Raw genomic sequence first — 19,238 nt, forward strand, 5'->3', positions numbered from 1 at the left:
CTTTTGGTACTTGATTAAATTGAGCTCTTCCAACTCTAAGAAGCAGAAACATAATTGCCTTCCAAACCCAGTCTTCCCCATTTCTTCCCTCCCCAGAGTGACTTAGTCTAATTACAAATCTTGATGAAAATGTGTATTTTAAATTATTGTCAATGACCAGACTCTCACAGTTCATAGTGTAGCTAAGATCCTAAGCTATAACAATAAAGAGGGTGGATGGGAAGACAAAACTGAAAAGCAGGATTGCTAAGAAAAACAAGAGAAAGGAAGAAAAATCAGCCAAAGGAATAGATGAATTTTGGAAGGAGGAAGTTTTGTCAGTAGGAGAGTAAACAAATAAACATCTTGATTTTTTTTCTCCACACACACACACACAAAACCAATCTGCTTAATTTTTAAGGTACAGATATTAATTCAAATTGATAGATGCAACAAAAAATAAATTTACAACACCTTTTTAAAGTACATGTTTTTCCACCAATTGAAATGTGTCTAGAATTCCCACTGTTTAGGTAATTTCCAGTTAAAGTAAGTAAAGTGCCACCAGCCATAGGGCCATATTTTGGCGAAATACTTGTTATTATAGGATCCTGGAGGGGAGATAAAAACAAAACAAAGTAACTTGTTCAGCTTATAATTCTAAATAGATGAAGTAAAAATCAAACATGATACGATAGAATCTTCCTTACCACATAAGAGAATGTACTGTATTGTGTTGTCCCGTGGCCATTTGAAATAATTATGGACATATTGAAATGTTTATTCATGGCAGGACCAACTGTGCATTTCAATCTGGAAAAAAACCCAAAGTTTAATACATGACAAATCCAAGGCATTTTCTGGTTAGGTTGTTTTATAGGAAGTGACATTAACTCTAAATAGTGAGCTGACTGCTTTGAATAGCAAACAGAGTTTCAAGATAAGCATTAAGGCCAAAAATTGTACAATTCCATTTCTATACTATGATAAACTTTATTTTTATTTTTATTTAAAAAGAGACAGGATCTTGCTCTGTCACACAGGCTGGAGGGCAGTGGCATGGTCATAGCTCACTGCAGCCTTGAACTCCTGGGCTCAAGGGATCCTCTGGACTCAGGAGTTGGAACTAGAGGTGCATGCCATGGCATCTGGTTAACTAAAAAAGAGTTCTTTTTTTTTGGTAGAGATGGAGTCTCACTATGTTGCCCAGGCTGGTCTTGAATTCCTGGGCTCAGGTGATCCTCCTGCCTTGGCCTGCCAAAGTGCTGGGATCACAGGCATGAGCCACTGCACCCTGCCTATACTAAACTTTATATTAACTGTACTATAGTACTTATACAGACAAACAGGAAATATTAGACCTTATCCATGCAGACCTCACCAACTGAATAGCGCATAATAATCTAAGTTTGGATAATATTAATACTTGGGGATAATGTTTGGTCTACTTCAGATAGATAGTATCTCAGCAGCATATGAAACAATGGGCTAACTACAAATAGGCCAATCTCTTCATTAAAGTATGTCAACAGGTACATTTCTGTGGTTATACTTGTACATGCTAATTTAAATTACTTAAATGATAATGAAATTGTGATGGCATTCCATAGAATTATTTCTGAATGAATAATCATATTGTTCTGAAAAAATTTAAATACAATTTGATTTATTAAATAACTTTTTAAAGAAGAGAATGAATTCCGTTTTACTTTTACAGGTCCTGATTTATAATGCAATGATTAAGAGTTTTAGAGATTTTACAAGGCAGATTTCTAGAAAAAATTTGTTTTGCCATTCAGCTAACAAATACTACCTTCATTAGCGTTTTGGTCTCAGTAAAATGGATATATTCGGACCTTTGTGTAACCCTGAAATGAATTCAATTAGATAAAAAATAACCATCTGATAGAATGGGTTCAACCATAAAACTTTAAATGTTTGGGTGTTGTTATCATGTGATAATGAATAATTTCTGGATTCTCTGATGATTATGGAATTCAAAGCGTGTAGAAGGGTACATGTAGAATACAGAAGAACAAGCACGGGTCTTGCATCAGAAGCTGATCAGAGCTGAGTCCGAAGGCTTGTTCAGCTCTTACTCTCTGGATTACCTCTGCGAAGCCACACTTCACCTCTCTGAACTTCAGGTACCTCCTTTGTATTACAGGAATCATACTGCTCCCTCCCAGGCCCGTGGGGATGGTACAGTGAGATACAGCCCATATATTGCGGTGCCAGTAAATATAAGCTGAATATAAATTTTAACTCCTCTAAAAAAGTCTCAAACATGTGATTCAGCTGCCTCACTACATTTCTGAGGTTTAGAAAGTGAATTTAAAAGAGAGGATCCATGCTGAGCTGTTTACTGATTTCTGTAGAAAAAGCCTTTGGAGACTCAACATTTGAAGACTCCAAGGATGGAGTGATCCTAACTAGTGCTACTCTCGCAAATCTACTCAGACAACACCTGAAGACTTGTCACGTAAATGGTTGAGAAACTCCTAGTTCTGGCCTCTTGTCTTCACCTAGGCCTTGTCACCTTTCTCTCTCTTCAAATCCAATGAGTAAATGGGATTGCAAGAACAAAACAGAACAGACCCACAGGCATGTGACAGGCCAAGACCCTTTTCAATTCAATAGATGAGCTTTTTGAGCAATTTTAAAACAAACATTCATTCAAAAACAAAACCTATTTTCCAAGCACACCCCAGCAAAGCGTTTTGAGATCCTTACGTATTCATCGTGCTCTCACTTAAAGTCAAGGTGCAGCTCTCATTTCCAAGGAGAACTCTAGTTTTCTTTAAATCAAATTTATTATTCCTCCGAAATCCAAAGTCCCAGCCACATATGGTCAGCCTTGTCCCTCCTTCAAGGGGTGCACTAGTTGGGAAAACCTACAAGGACAACATAGAACTTAAAAAAAATCCAATATATTACAATTTTTCATATATGTGGAAAACGAACAAACAAAATGTGTATCCTTAAATAGTCTGAAATTCTTTCACTTTCCCACAATTTAGTAAAAATTTAATTTTCACTAAAGGAAAAAGGGTCACAAATTTCAGAGCATCTGGAACAAACATTAAAACTACATGACATGCTAATGAAACAAGTTGTTTTCAGGAGATCCAGAGATGGGGCAAAGAGCAGATGCAGCTTGGTAGGAATAAAGAGCCTTTTCGAGTCCCTCTGTTTTGTTTTCTTTTCTCTTTTCTTCTCTTTTCTCTTTTCCCTTCCTTCCTTCCTTCCTTCCTTCCTTCCTTCCTTCCTTCCTTCCTTCCTTCCTTCCTTCCTTCCTTCCTTCCTTCCTTCCTTCCTTCCTTCCTTCTTTTCTTTCCGTTCTTTCTTTCTTTTTTTCTTTTTTTTGAGATAGAGTCTGGCCCTGTTGTTGAAGCTGGAGTGCAGTGGTGTGATCATGCCTCACTGCAGCCTCAACCTCCTGAACTCAAGCAATCCTCCCACGTTAGCCTCCTGAGTAGCTGGGATCACAGGTGTGAGCCACTATGCTTGGCTAATTTTTTTTTCTAGAGACAGGGTCTCACTATGTTGCCCAGGCTGGTCTCAAACTCCTGGGCTCAAGTGATCCTCCTGCCTTGGCCTCCCAAAGTGCTAGGATTACAAGCATGAGCCATTGGACTTGGCCCTTTTTGGGCCATTCTGAAGTGAATTCATCTTCTAGTGCTCTTTTGCACAGGAGTAGAAACACATTGGGCCCAGACTTTTACTTGCTCATAACTCTGATTGTAACTCTTCATCAGCCTTCAGACCGAGCTCTGATCAAACTCCTTCACGTGCCCTATAAGCCAAAGTCCAGCCATTGTATGCCTTGCTCTGTGCGCTGGCTGTGTGCACTACATTCTTGTTGCTATGGTATTCCCCAGCCAGAGACAAAAGTTGCACAGTAAAAATACTTCATTTGGTATCCAATGTTTGCCCAGTTGCATTCAGCAGCTAGCATAGTATGAAACACATAGATGGTTTTTTAAATATATATCTGCCATTCATTCATTCATTCATTCGTTGATTCATTATTTACTTATTTATTTTTAGAGATGCGGGTCTCACACTTGCCCAGTCTGGAGTGCAGTGGCATAGTCCTAGCTCACTGCAGCCTCAAACTCCTGGTCTCAAGCAATCCTCCCGCCTCAGCCTCTCTAGTAGACAGGAATACAGGTGTGTGCCACCTCACCCAGCTAATTTTTCAATTTCCTGTAGAGACGGGGTCTTGTGATGCTGCCCAGGTTTCATTCATTATTTATTAATAAAGCACCTCCTACATGCCAGGCACCAACAAACGAATACGTGAATCTACTTCTTTATACCTATTAGTTCACATTTATTAATGACTGAAGATTTTTCCTTGTTCTTTAAATATGGTCACTATTTGATGTATACCAGGCTGGTTAGTTGACACACTCAGCCTTTTAAAAATTATATAATATTTAATACATATGTTGTTTCTTTTAGAAATAGATAAAAACAGAACCAGAGAGGGCCCATAATCAGTATTGTAAGAATTTTTCCTAATTATCTTCATTGGCATTGTTTTACATCTCATTTTTAGTATTAAATTTTGCCCCTGATGGTTGATGTTAAGTAAATAACAGGCTCATTTTATTATTGCAGACTCATATTTGGTGTGTTATCAATGGATTTATTGATAAAACTTGGTCAGTCATGATTTAAGACAGCATTAGGCACCTATGAAGTGTGTAAGATAATTGCTCTCAGCCTAAAACTATTAAAACAAAACACATTTCCAAGTTAAAAATAAGCTTCTTCTCAGCAGCTTTGTGACAATTGAGAAAGGAAATGCTCTTTTGGGGGTGGGGACATATTGTAAATTGTGCTGTAAAGTACAATGGTGGGAAAACTAAGATAGAGGCAACTCAAGAACCAGTAAAGATATTTGCTAAAGCTCCATTTGTGAACATCTAACAGTGATTCTTTTACAATTAAGAAGGGCTTTTAGCCAAATTCAGACTTGCAAACATTTCCATCCTTCCTAAGTAAATAATTGCAAACCAAAGTCTTAACTTACCCTTGTTATCAAATCCCTTTAAAGTTTTAGCTTAAAGCTTTCATGATAGCCATTTTACCCATAAAAATCCATTACACAGTTGTGCCTTTCCTGAAAATTTACCTCATCCATGTCTAGCCAAATGAGAACTACTAGAAAAATAAATCTGTTTATTATTCTTATGGTAGAAATCCAGTAGGAGAGAACAAGGCATCCAACCCTCCCAGGTCTCTCTTCAGCCTGAGGCAATCACACAGCTGCTGCGGGCTCTTCTAATGAGGAGGCTTCCCCACTGAAAACAGCTGCCCAAGACTGATGTTGGCCTGATTCCACTGCCTACATCCCATCTTTCTATGTAAAAACTGAAGTCTGTCACTCTACACATATCATCACCACTTTCTATAAAAGGCAAAGGGATTGGATGATGATTGGAGAAAAGATGCAGAGAGCTGTGCAACTGGGGCACTGGCAATAGAAGAGATACTATAAGCCTTCTGCTAGCCCCTCAGTCAGGATCCAAAAGGCTGGCTCTACTTAGCTTTTCTCTCTGGGCTGGGCATTTTCCCCTTAGCTTATGGGGTAACCTTTACCCTTCTAGGGAAAAAGGAAGGAAGCAGTTGTGAACTACACACCCTTGGATAGACCCAACAATGGCTGGCAAACTCTGAGTTATCCTGAAGGGCAGAGAAACTCTGTGGGCAGGAAATGAGCGTCCGGCATAAAGCCACAGAGGCTGGGTCTCCTACCTGTCTGGATAGGGGAGATACAGCCACAAAAGTAGCCCTTGTCTTTTCACAGGTGAAAGATCACATCACTGATGGGTCCATTCCAACAGTATTTTAAATGATCATGTTTTCAAAACCCATTAGGATAAAACATGAGAACACTAAAAAACAAAAACCAAACAGAACAAAAAAACTCCAAACGGGGTTTCCTTTCCTCTTTAGTAGAGGTCACACATATATTTACTGGTGGCAGTATACTGCCTGCCTCCCCTCCTACCCCCATATAATACTGCTTTTCTGAGTATTCTGATCAATTAATAGTTCTATTGTCTCACTGGGGTTGAATTTTCAACCCTACAAGATATGATAACTTCATCCTAATACATTCAGAATACATTAAAAAGTGCTCTCCCTTTTCTGAAGCATTTCTCATTGCTCTTTCAGTATGAGATCAGATACCATATTTGAAGCAAAATAATGAGCTTTCAATCCTGAAATCTCTCATATCTAGAACTGCAAAGAATTTTAGCCGCTGAACATCATATACCTTGAAAAGCAGGTTAACTTGCATGTATTAGAAAGTGAAACTCTATACATTAGCTGGATTTTGTGCCTGCAAAGTTGAAGACACTTAAGATTATCTGTCACCTACATTAGGTATTTCTCCTAATGCTATCCCTCCCCTAGATCCCCACCACCTGACAGGCCCCTATGTGTGATGTTCCCCTCCCTGTGTCCATGTGCTCTCATGGCTCAACTCCCACTTGTGAGTGAGAACATGCAGTGTTTGGTTTTCTGTTCCTGTGTTAGCTTGCTGGGAATGATGGTTTCCAGCTTCATCCATGTCCCTGCAAAGGACGTGAACTCATCCTTTTTTATGGCTGCATAATATTCCATGGCATATATGTGCCATATTTTCTTTATCCAGTCTATCATTCATGGGCATTTGGGTTGGTTCCAAGTCTGCTATTGTGAGTAGTGCTGCAATAAACATATGTGTTCATGTATCTTTATAGAAGAATGATTTATAATCCTTTGGGTATATACCTAGTAATGGGATTGCTGGGTCAAATGGTATTTCTGATTCTAGATCCTTGAGGAATCGCCACACTGTTTTCCACAATGGTTGAACTAATTTACACTCCCACCAACAGTGTAAAAGTGTTCCTATTTCTCCACATCCTTTCCAGCATCTGTTGTTTCCTGACTTTTTAATGATTGCCATTCTAACTGGTGGGAGATGGGATCTCACTGTGGTTTTGATTTGCATTTCTCTAATGACCAGTGATGATGATCTTTTTTCCACATGTTTTTGGCTGCCTAAATGTCTTCTTTTGAGAAGTGTCTGTTTATATCCTTGGCACACTCTTTGATTTTTTTTTTTTTTGTAAATTTGTTTAAGTTCCTTGTAGATTTTGGATGTTAGTCCTTTGTCAGATGAATAGATTGCAACAATTTTCTCCCATTCCGTAGGTTGCCTGTTCACTCTGATGATAGTTTCTTTTGCTGTGCAGAAGCTCTTTAATTAGATTCCATTTGTCAGTTTTGGCTTTTGTTGCCACTGCTTTTGCTGTTTTAGTCATGAAGTCTTTGCCCATGCCTATGTCCTGAACAGTATTGCCTAGGTATTCTTCCAGGGTTTTTATGGTTTTTAGGCCCTACGTTTAAGTCTTTAATCTATCTTGAGTTAATTTTTGTATAAGGTGTAAGGAAGGGGTCCAGTTTCAGTTTTCTGCATATGGCTAGCCAGTCTTCCCAACATCATTTATTAAATAGGGAATCCTTTCTCCATTTCTTGTTTTCATCCAGTTTGTCAAAGATAGATGGTTGTAGATGTGTGGTGTTATTTCTGAGGCCTCTGTTCTGTTCCATTGGTCTATATATCTGTTTTAGTACCAGTACCACACTGTTTTGGTTACCATAACCTTGTAGTATAGTTTGAAGTCAGGTAGTGTGATGCCTCTAGCTTTGTTCTTTTTGCTTAGGATTGTCTTGGCTATGAGGGCTCTTTTTTGGTTACATATGAAATTTAAAGTAGTTTTTTCGAATTCTGTGAAGAAAGTCAATGATAGCTTTATGGGGATAGCATTGAATCTATAAATTACTTTGGGCAATATGGACATTTTCATGATATGGAGTCTTTCTATCTACAAGCATGGAATGTTTTTCCATTTGCTTGTGTCCTCTCTTATTTCCCTGGGCAGTGGTTTGTAGTTCTTGAAGAGGTCCTTTACATCCCTTGTAAGTTGTATTCCTAGGTATTCTATTCTCTTTGTAGCAATTGTGGATGGGAGTTCACTCATGATTTGGCTCTCTGTTTGTCGATTGTTGGTGTATAGGAATACTTGTGATTTTTGCACATTGATTTTGTATCCTGAGAATTTGCTGAAGTTGCTTATCAGCTTAAGGAGATTTTGGGCTGAGACGATGGGGTTTTCCAAATATACAATCATGTCATCTGCAAACAGAGATAATTTGACTTCCTCTTTTCCTATCTGAATACCCTTCATTTATTTCCCCTGCCTGATTGCCCTGGCCAGAACTTCCAATGTTATGTTGAATAGGAGGGGTGAGAGAGGGTATCCTTGTCTTGTGCCGGTTTTCAAATGTAATGCTTCCAGCTTTTGCCAATTCAATATGATATTGGCTGTGGGTTTGTCATAAATAGCTCTTATTATTTTGAGATACGTTCCATCAATATCTAGTTTATTGAGATATTGGGGTGTTGAATTTTATCAAAGGCTTTTTCTGCATCTGTTGAGATAATCATGTGGTTTTTGTCATTGGTTCTGTTTATGTGATGGATTATGTTTATTGATTTGCCTATGTTGAACCAACCTTGCATCCCAGGGATGAAGCTGACTTGATTGTGGTACATAAGCTTTTTGGTGTGCTGCTGGATTTGGTTTGCCAGTATTTTATTAAGGATGTTCTCATCGATGTTCATCAGGGATATTAGCCCGAAATTTTCTTTTTTTGTGCTGTGTCTCTGCCTGGTTTTGGTATTAGGATGATGCTGGCCTCATAAAATGAGTTAGGGAGGAGTCCTTTTTTTTTTTCTATTGTTTAGAATAGTTTCAGAAGGAATGGTACCAGCTCCCCTTTGTACCTCTGGTAGAATTTGGCTGTGAATCCATCTGGTCCTGGGCTTTTTTTCGTTGGTAGGTTATTAATTACTGCCTCAATTTCAGAACTTGTTATTAGTCTATTCAGGGATTTGACTTCTTCCTAGTTTAGTCTTGGGAGGTTGTATGTGTCCAGGAATTTATCCATCTCTTCTAGATTTTCTAGTTATTGGCATGGAGATGTTTATAGTATTCTCTGATGGTAATTTGTATTTCTGTGGGATCAGTGGTGATATCCCCTTTATCATTTTGTATTGTGTTTATTTGATTCTTCTCTCTTTTCTTCTTGATGATTCTGGCTAGCAGTCTATCAATTTTGTTGAGCTTTTCAGAAAACCAGCTCCTGGGGTTTTTCATGCCTTTAAGTCCTTCAGTTCTGCTCTGATCTTAGTTATTTCTTGTCTTCTGCTAGCTTTTGAATTTGTTTGGTCTTGCTTCTCCAGTTCTTTTAATTGTGATGTTAGGGTGTTGATTTTAGATCTTTCCCACTTTCTCCTGTGGGCATTTAGTGCTACAAATTTCCCTCGAAATACTGTTTTAGCTGTGTCCCAGAGATTCTGATATGTTGTATCTTTGTCTTTGTTCTCATTGGTTTCAAAGAATTTATTTATTTCTGCCTTAATTTTGTTATTTACCTTGAAAAATAACAAATGTACCAGTTATTTACCCAGTAGTCATTCAGGAGCAGGTTGTTCAGTTTCCATGTAGTTGTGTGATTTTGAGTGAATTTCTTAATCTTGAGTCCTAATTTGATTGTAGTGTGGTGTGAGAGACTGTTTGTTTGCATTTGCTGAGGAGTGTTTTACTTCCGATTATGTGGTCAATTTTAGAATAAGTGCAATGTGGTGCTGAGAAGAATGTATATTCTTTTGATTTGGAATGGAGAGTTCTGTAGATGTCTATTAGGTCCGCTTGGTCCAGAGCTGAGTTCAAGTCCTGAATACCCTTGTTAATTTTCTGTCTCATTGATGTGTCTAATATTGACAGTGGGGGGTTAAAGTCTCTCACTGTTATTGTGTGGGAATCTAAGTCTTTGAGGACTTGCTTTATGAATCTGGGTGCTCCTGTATTGGGTGCATATGCATTTAGGAGAGTTAGCTCTTCTGGTTGTGTTGATTCCTTTACCATTATGTAATGACCTTCTTTGTCTTTTTTGATCTTTGTTGGTTTCAAGTCTGTTTTTTCAGAGACTAGGATTGCAATCGCTGCTTTTTTGCTTTCCATTTACTTGGCAACTCTTCCTCCATCCCTTTATTTTGAGCCTATGTGTGCCTCTGCACGTGAGATGGGTCTCTTGAATATAGCACACCAATGGGTCTTGACTATACAATTTGCCAGTCTGTGTCTTTTAATTGGGGCATTTAGCCTGTTTACATTTAAGGTTAATAGTGTTATGTGTGAATTTGATCCTAGCTGGTTATTTTGCCCATTAGCTGATGCAGTTTCTTCATAGTGTCAGTGGTCTATACAATTTGGTATGTTTCTGCAGTGGCGGGTACCAGTTTTTCCTTTTCATATTTAGTGCTTCCTTCAGGAGCTTTTGTAAGGCAGGCCTGATGGTGACAAAATCTCTCAGCATTTGCTTGTTGGTAAAGGATTTTATTTCTCCTTCATTTTCGAAGTTTAGTTTGGTTGGATATGAAATTCTGGGTAGGAAATTATTTTCTTATGCTGAATATTGGCCCCCACTCTCTTCTGGCTTGTAGGGTTTCTGCAGAGAGATCCAATGTTAGTCTGATGGGCTTCCCTTTGTGAGTAACCTGACTTTATCTCTGGCTGCCCTTAACATTTTTACCATCATTTCAACCTTGGTGAATCTGACGATTATGTGTCTTGGGGTTGCTCTTCTCAAGGAGTATCTTTGTGATGTTCTCTGTATTTCCTGAATTTGAATGTTGGCCTGTCTTGCTAGGTTGGGGAAGTTCTCCTGGATGGTATTCTGAAGAGTGTTTTCCAAGTTGGTTCCATTCTCCCCTTTACTTTGAGGTACACCAATCAAATGTAGGTTTGGTCTTTTCACATAGTCCCATATTTCTTGGAGGTTTTGTTCATTCCTTTTCATTCTTTTTTTCTCTAATCTTGTCTTCACACTTTATTTCATTAAGTTGATATTCAATCTCTGATATCCTTTCTTTTACTTGATTTATTTGGCTATTGATACTTGTGTATGCTTCATGAAGTTCTCATGCTGTGTTTTTCAGCTCCATCAGGTCATTTATGTTCTTCTCTAAACTGGTTATTCTAGTTAGCAATTCCTCTAACTTTTTTTTCAAGGTTCTTAGCTTCCTTGTATTGGGTTAGAACATGCTCCTTTAGCTTGCAGGAGTTTATTACCCACCTTCTGAAGCCTGTTGCTGTCAATTTGCCAAACTCATTCTCCTCCCAATTTTGTTTCCTCGTTGGCAAGGAGTTGTGATCCTTTGGAGGAGAAGAGGTGGTCTGGTTTTTGGAATTTTCAGCCTTTTTGCGCTGGTTTTTCCTCATCTTCACGGATTTATCTACCTTTGGTCTTTGATATTGGTGACCTTTGAATAGGGTTTTTGTGTGGATGTTCTTTTTGTTTATGTTGATGCTATTCCTTTCTGTTTGTCAGTTTTTCTTCTGACAGTCAGCCCCCACTACTACAGGTTTTCTGGAGTTTGCTGGAGGTCCACTCCAGACCCTGTTTGCTGGGGTATCACCAGCAGAGGCTGTGGAACAGCAAAGATTGCTGCCTATTCCTTCCTCTGAGAGCTTCATCCCAGAGGGGTGCCCACCAGATGCCAGCCAGAGCTCTCCTGTGTCAGGTGTCTGTCGACCCCTGCTGGGAGGTGTCTCCCAGTCAGGAGGCACAGGGGTCAGGGACCCACTTGAGGAGGCAATCTGTCCCTTAGCAGAGCTAGAGTGCTGTGCTGGGAGATCTGCTGCTGTCTTCAGAGTTGGCAGGCAGGAACATTTAAGTCTGCTGAAGCTGCACCCTTTACACTGTGAGGGGAAAATCACCTACTCAAGCCTCAGTAATGGCAGATGCCCCTCCCCCCACCAAGCTCCCAGGTCAACTTCAGACTGCTGTGCTGGCAGTGAGAATTTCAAGCCAGTGCATCTTAGCTTGCTAGGCTCTGTGGGGGTGGGATCCTCTGAGCTAGACCACTTGGCTCCCTGGCTTCAGCCCACTTTCCAGGGGAGTGAATGGTTCTGTCTTGCTGGCATTCCAGGTGCCACTGGGGTATGAAAAAAAAAAAACTCCTGCAGCTAGCTCGGTGTCTGCCCAAATGGCCGCCCAGTTTTGTGCTTGAAACCCAGGGCCCTGGTGGAGTAGGCACATGAGGGAATCTCCTGATCTGTGGTTTGCCAAAACCACAGGAAAAGTGTAGTATCTGGGCCAGAATGCGCCGGTCCTCACAGCACCGTCCCTCAAGGCTTCCCCTGGGTAAGGGAGGGAGTCCCCTGATCCCTTGCCCTTCCCAGGTGAGGCAACATCCCACCCTGCTTCAGCTCAACCTCCGTGGGCTGCATCCACTGTCTAACCAGTCCCAATGAGATGAGCCAGGAACTTCTGTTGGAAATGCAGAAATCACGCACCTTCTGCATTGATCTTGCTGGGAGCTGCAGACCAGAGCTGTTCCTACTTGGCCATCTTGACAGCCACCTCGAATCTGTCTTATTTCTTGCAGGAAGAAGGCTAACTGTCACGGTCTGGTGCAGCATGAAATCTTCCTAACAACTATGAACCTAGAGGGATTTATGGACTCAGCTGCCCTACCTTCCCAACTGCAGCTTAAGCCTCACTGACCTGTGCATGGAAGCATGCAACCTTTGAGAATCATCAACTCTAGAATGCTGGAGTTAGGAAGGGTGAGAGAGGAGGGAGATTTAAATATTGCAAGAGATTCTCTGGTTCCAGAAAATTCTGAAATATTTACTTTATTTTTAAGCATTTTAGTATAGCTTTTATGCTTAGTGAAAGGAAGCACATTAGTTAAACGAAAGATTTCATTTGTAGAGGTTATCAAACCATTTTCTTTACTTAAAATACCAGCTTGGTTATTTTTGAAATGAAATTCTTGTGATTTAATTGCATGGGCACACACATATATTTTCCATATCTATTTCATGGAATAGCAGAGTTCAGATTCCTAGTGTCTCAAATTGCTGAGGTTGTGTGTTTATAAAAGTATAAAATTGCACATGGTTCCAAAAGTATACTGAACAACAAAAAAGTGCATAAATACTACAGTATAGATTTACATTTGTTTTCTTACTGTATTTAGTTTATTCTCTGGTCGATCAAGCTAAGTCTTAATAACCGTGTCACACCTAACAGAAAATAACTTGGTTTCAAACCCAGTCACCCACTACAAGTCTTGCTCCAAACTGTAACTAAATGAAAACAGCCATGCACTCGGGGGTGGTTCTTGTTCGGACTTGCACATTTTGTTTACTTGGGCATGAACCAGGTGACCGAGACCTTTAACTCGAATGTTTCCTAAGAACTATTTACTAAAGTCAAACTTTTCCACAAGCAGGCAGAGAAAAATACATGCTGGGTTCTCACCAGGGAAGTGTTTTTAAGCAAGATGTTTTGGACCAAGAAATTTTTTTTTAATGGCGTGGAGATTTTCACAGTGCCAAATATATGCTTAAGCAACTAAGGCAACGGAGTTAGCATGGCTGCGATGTTAGAGCTGATGTCCATTGCCAGAAACTGAGTTCTCTATCAGCAAGAGATGTGCTTGTCTTGTTCTGGACTATATCTCCCCAGGGACAAGAGGGCAGCCGGCTAAATGGCATGCACTCAATAAATATTTTCGGAATGAATTAAAGAGTGACATGGCTTACAGAAGTATAGACGTTAGTATAGTCATCAGTTGAGCCTTTGCTTTTTTTCTGGGAACACTGAAGGAAGACTCACAGCCACCCGTGGGTGTTGAACCTCCATTTGCCTCCCACATCACCCTGGGAAATAATCTTTAGTCTCATCTGTGAACAGACTAGGTCACCATCTATGCACCAGACAGGAAGAAAACTGTCCTGTGTGCCCCAACATGGCAGGGATCACCAGTTTGCAGGGTTCAGCTCAGGGTTCCCGGATATGCCATGAGCAGATCTGTTTCTGTGATAGAGGCTCATGTCTGGGCACTTGACAGATAAAGGAAGTGGCGAGGAATCAGAAAGTGGGTGAGTCAGGAGGGAACAGGCCCCACTGTGAGAAAATGGGGAGCACTGTTGCTTATTCGCCATCACTCTTTTATTCACACGGCACTAAAGGTGAGCAGCTGCCCAGGGAGAGAACCTAGACAATGTGAAGCAAGTACTTCAGGTGCAGGACTCGGGGGGATGCCCAAACACTTACCCCCCCCACCCCAGGGATAAAGCCATGAGGGAGATGGTGCTTTGGATGACTCACAGCTAAATAAGTAAATTGAGTTTTTAATTTTTTTTCCTTAGTGGAATTTGTATCAAAAAACAGACAAACAAACAAAAAACACGTATGCCAGCTGTTAGAGATTCCTACCTTGTAGATTGCAGGCAGACAGATCTGTTGAGTCCATGTCCCACTGGGGCATTCCTCCGATCGCACACATTTGTCGTGGCACCAGCCACACTGCACAAAGGGTGGGGCAGAGAGGCACTGACTGCAGGACTGGAAATGTCTGCAGCCCAAGCCATTCAATGGGATCTTGGTGATCTGTGAAGAGAAGGGGTGGAAAGAGCTTCCAGAGGGGTATCTAGTTTGTTCATTAATTATAAAGCAAGTACACAAAAGGTACATGTAAATATCATTTGATAGAATTTACTAGACTTAGCACCTATGTGTGCAAATCATGTCATAACAGTGATTACAATTTTAAAAACCTGATTCCTTCCTTTCCTCTATTGTTAGCAGGTATGTGAAAAAGTAACATTATTGTCCAGTGAGCATAGCACTGTCATGCAGCATTAGAGGTTCTACATAGTAGGGACATTGTGCCCTGTCTGAGATGATTTTAAAATAACAAGACAGTATAATTTAAGTGGTGGGAAAACACTCCTGAACCTCTGGAAAATTCTAAGTAAGTTGCGTATCATTCCGGCATCAAGATGCACATTCTTCTCTAGGAGAAAAGGGATTATTGGTTGGAGTTGGATTCCAATGTACATTTCCAGGATTTATCTGCCTGCACTAGAGTTCTGCCATTAGGACTGTAATTCTCATTCTGTGTGTTTGTTTTTCTTGTTGAGAAATATAGGACAAAAGGAGAAGTTTTGAAAAAGACCTCCCTTAGGTCTAGTCTTCCTTGAATAACAAATTAACTCGATTTCAGAAAATCTCTGGAATACTCACTAAAGAACCTAATGGAGGAGGGGCAAATTTAAGATGAAGAGAGACATTATAAAGGGCCAAATGACACCGGTTGTAAACATCCATTTGGGAAAAACCACATCTACGGAAATTCCCTGTGAGAACAGCTTACCTTCTTCCCCGTGACAACCAGTGTGTAGCCATTCTGGTTTAATGGATGCTCCACAATCACTTCTGGAGACACCGGGTGAGAGTCCAGGAGAAAATTCACATGAGGGGTTGATGGTCCTGATCGAGAAACCACAACCTAAAAAGCAAAAAAGTTATAACATCCTTATTCCAACAAGCTCAGTTTAAATATAAGTGGAAAATGTGGATGATAATGGTAATAACAGATTAGCAGCAGGGCTTGTGGGTGTTTGAACTGAAGACCCAACAGTTCCTCTCACTGTAAATCAATATGTCATCTTCTAATCTCTTGTCTTGAAGCCAAATTATCTGAACCCCCAAGACAGACTTTGCCTATGGTCTTTTAATGGTTTCAAGGGAAGGAGATCTTTCAATCAATTGGCAACACATACAGACAAATCCCTGCAATTGTACTGGGAAATGGAGGAACAAAAACTCTCTCCAGAAAGAAGACACCACACATGCTACAAAGATTCTGGATTATTTTTTAAATCTATCCTCTTAATCCTCCCCGCCAGGCAGTTTCCCTTGACGTAATGGTTAAGAGTAGTGGACGTGGAGACTGGAATACTGGAGCTAGTTCCAGCTGTGCTACTCTTAAGCCATATTTATAGATCTTTTCAGGTCAAAACAGGCCCCCAGCTACTTTGAAATGATGTGCTGTATTTTTTATAAACCACTGTCCCACGATATATTATTACTTGGATTATAAAACTCTGCTTCTTGGTCTGGCTTTAAAATAAGGTCTGATGGTTTTAACAATGCCTGGGAAATGAGGTTTGATGATTGATGTCATTTTTGCTCTCAGGTATTTAAAATTTGGGATGTTTCCCAGCTATCTAATTTCCATCTGTCCTGTTCCTAGAACCCAGTAATAATAAAGTTCAGAGAGTATGATTGACAACAATTGGGATAAAATCCGAATGATTATCTTAGATGAACACTTAGATTTTTAGGAAGGTGTTGGAGTTCTCAGAGAAACTTTCACTCTTAAGTAGGCCACTGGGTTGCATATACATGAAGGTGGAGGAGGCTCAGCACAGCCCTAGACATGAATTAGGCAATTGTGAAATTGCCTAACATCTCTAATAGTCTTCTACATTGCACTGAATGCGCATTTACTCGCAGGAGGTATGAAATCACAGGACAAACATGGGCATCTGTGCGATTACGATCACATAGTCACTACCTCTACCTCAGCTTTCTCATTCATATAATGGGAATGAAAATTACAGGAATAATTAACTGCTTTGTACTCTAACAAACACATACAACATATAAATGTCCTGGGGAACAATTGTGAATCTTTTCTTCAGCACCATAAAGGAGCCAAGTAGCCTGAAGCAATTTGGGAAGATTCTCAAAGTACCTAATTTGTTCTCAGAGAGTAGATTGTTGATAGAGAAACTAACCAAGCCGTACATACAGCCGTAAAAGTTAAACATCATGACATTTGTGCTCTAATGTTTGTTCTACCCTAAACACTCAATGCTTTCCAAACGTCTCCATTAAAAAGGGTGGTTATATTTGCACAGAAGTTAAGTGATGGATCAAGGGTCACTTGGTCAGGATGGGAAACGTTGGAAACTATTGTTATTTCCTAAATTTAGGGCCCAATAGGTATTGGTGACCTTTGCAGGCAAAGTGAACAGAAATTCAATTACCAGTCCCACCTCCCTTTGGGTGCTGGTTACAAGCAGAATATCAGATGTCAGACTTAAGCTTCTATTTCAAATTATCCAGATTTTGGCTACCCAATTTTGCAATCTTAACTCCCTTCTGGTGCTCACCACATCTCATTTTTCCTATCCTCCCTCCCAGTACTCCCCATATTTCTTTGGCTGTTGCCAATCACTTCAAACTGCAAAGATAAAACAAAACACAAAACACAAAACAAAAACAAAAACACAAAAGCAAGAAAACTCCTTTTCTCACACATAGGTCAAAAGCAACACAGAACACCAGTCTGTCTTAATACCCTGACTTTGTTTTCCATCTCATTCTGTGCTTTGCACTTCACTGAAGATTATTCGTTACTATGAACCTTGCAATGGACATCTGCATTTTGTGTCTGTCTCCTTGGTTTCCTCCATTCTACTTAGACCAGCTACAAAACAATCACCTCCTAGAGCTCTTTTTTTCCTCCTACCTTCTTGCTCTCTTTAATACCATTTCCCGAATCTATAATAAGCAATCCCTTCTTAATTACTAGGTCATTATCTGTGACTTTATGAAATATCTGAACCCCATCCAGATAGTCCTTTCCCAGAAAGAATTAACCTTTCTCTTTCTTTTCGGAAGCTCTTTGCATCTCTGGACTTGGATCGATTGATATGTGTATCCTCTGTTAAAGAGCTTTGTCTGAAGAGCACCAAATGTATGGTACTTTCATAACAGGTAACTGAGTCACACATTGTGCTAAGTGCTTTAAAAGGAGATTTTGTTTACTCCTCACAATAATCCTATAAGGTAGGTACTATTATTTTCCTTAAAGAAAAATACAACATAGAATTTCAGCTAGAAAGTACAAGAGTCAGATTTCCACAGAGCTTTATCTGAGGCCAGATCCATGTGCTTGACCTCTTAAACACTCAACTGCTAGGCCCTTGGAGCACCAGAGTAAATACCATCGAAAAAGCTTCAACTCTGAGCTCCCAAGAGCCACTCGTGAGTAAAAGTACTAAAACAAATTTCACAATATATTTGCCTTGCCAGTTACTCCGTGTTTCAGTAATTTTTGCTGCACAAGTTAAGTGTGCCTAAGGAGAAAGTCTCTGCGTCTAAATAGTTTTTGATGGCATAGAGAAAATGCTACTAGTATACTTCACCAAGCTCTACTTTTGATCATGAGTTAGCATGAATGTTGCTTGCTACAGAAAATGGGATGAAGATGAGAAGACAGGAAGGCACATGGAAAAGTGAGGTGACTTGGAAATGAGAATGCCATTTGGAATTTTGCACAGAGGTTGTACTGCAGATGCAAATGCCTTTTAGTTGATCATTAGCCCGTTCTCTGCAGGGATACCTACTGCTGTAAATGTTTTTCTACCCTTAATTCTTTTCTTTCTCTTATTGCTAGGATTCTAAATAATCGATTAACCACTTTAACTCTCAAAATACCCTTGAAGCAATGCGTACCAGAAATTAGGAGTTCCTTTTGGTTGTCATGGAGATATTTCTAGGGACAGAACTAAATTGGGCATGTAGGTGTAATTCTTATGATAAATAACCTGGCAATCGTGGAAGAATTAGCACAAAATAGAAGACCAACAATTATCTTTTGAGTTTCTACTGTTCAACAACTAATCTTTCGTATTCAGGTCACAAAATATTTTTTCTTTATAATGGCCTTGAAAATACAGGACTAACACATTTGGGGCAGGGTAGAATCTGAATTTACTGGATGGTTGTGGTTTTGATCTCACATAGCCTTTTGTAGGTAGCACATGGGGAAGAAATACATGTACAAATAAAACTGTTGTGGCTAGGCCCCCAAATTTGTAAACCTGAACAAAGTAAATTTGTGTGAGATATCCACCAATATGTAAAGGCCCTATCTCCTTACCTCCCATATACAGTTTTATCTTTAATTAAACCATTTTATTAATAGAATTAAGTTTTAAGACTGATGAATACAATTTAACATAAGATGTTTGTATGAGGTTTCTGTGTACTTCCCCCATTGTTTTTAAAGTGGACAATTGAACAGTTTTAAATTTTTTAATTTTTTGAGGCAGGGTTGTAGAATGCTTTCATTATCTCAAAAAGAAGCCCCACATCCCTTAGCCGTCATTCCCAGTCTCCCCATATCCTCTTAGCCCTTGACTACCACTAATCTACTTCCTATCTCTATAGATTTCCTATTCTAGATATTTCATACAAATGGAATCCTATAATATGTGGTCTTTTTGTGCCTGGCATCTTTCACTTAACACAAA

The 19,238-nt window shown here is 39.7% G+C and overlaps 1 protein-coding gene across 1 annotated transcript in view; it reads right to left on the bottom strand.

Annotated features, from left to right (window-relative positions):
- The window catches only part of LOC105475620 (MET proto-oncogene, receptor tyrosine kinase), a 116,867-nt gene that overhangs the window by 36,467 nt on the left and 61,162 nt on the right, over window positions 1–19,238 (bottom strand). Inside the window, exons 4-8 of the mRNA XM_071094581.1 lie at window positions 15,284–15,418; window positions 14,344–14,517; window positions 2,713–2,873; window positions 690–792; window positions 454–590 (exon numbers count right to left, since the gene is read on the bottom strand). Coding sequence (XP_070950682.1) covers window positions 454–590; window positions 690–792; window positions 2,713–2,873; window positions 14,344–14,517; window positions 15,284–15,418 — 710 coding nt within the window. The remainder of the gene's footprint in view (window positions 1–453; window positions 591–689; window positions 793–2,712; window positions 2,874–14,343; window positions 14,518–15,283; window positions 15,419–19,238) is intronic.

The sequence above is a fragment of the Macaca nemestrina genome, chromosome 4 (genome assembly GCF_043159975.1).
Source record: "Macaca nemestrina isolate mMacNem1 chromosome 4, mMacNem.hap1, whole genome shotgun sequence".
In the NCBI taxonomy this organism is placed as follows: Eukaryota; Metazoa; Chordata; class Mammalia; order Primates; family Cercopithecidae; genus Macaca; species Macaca nemestrina.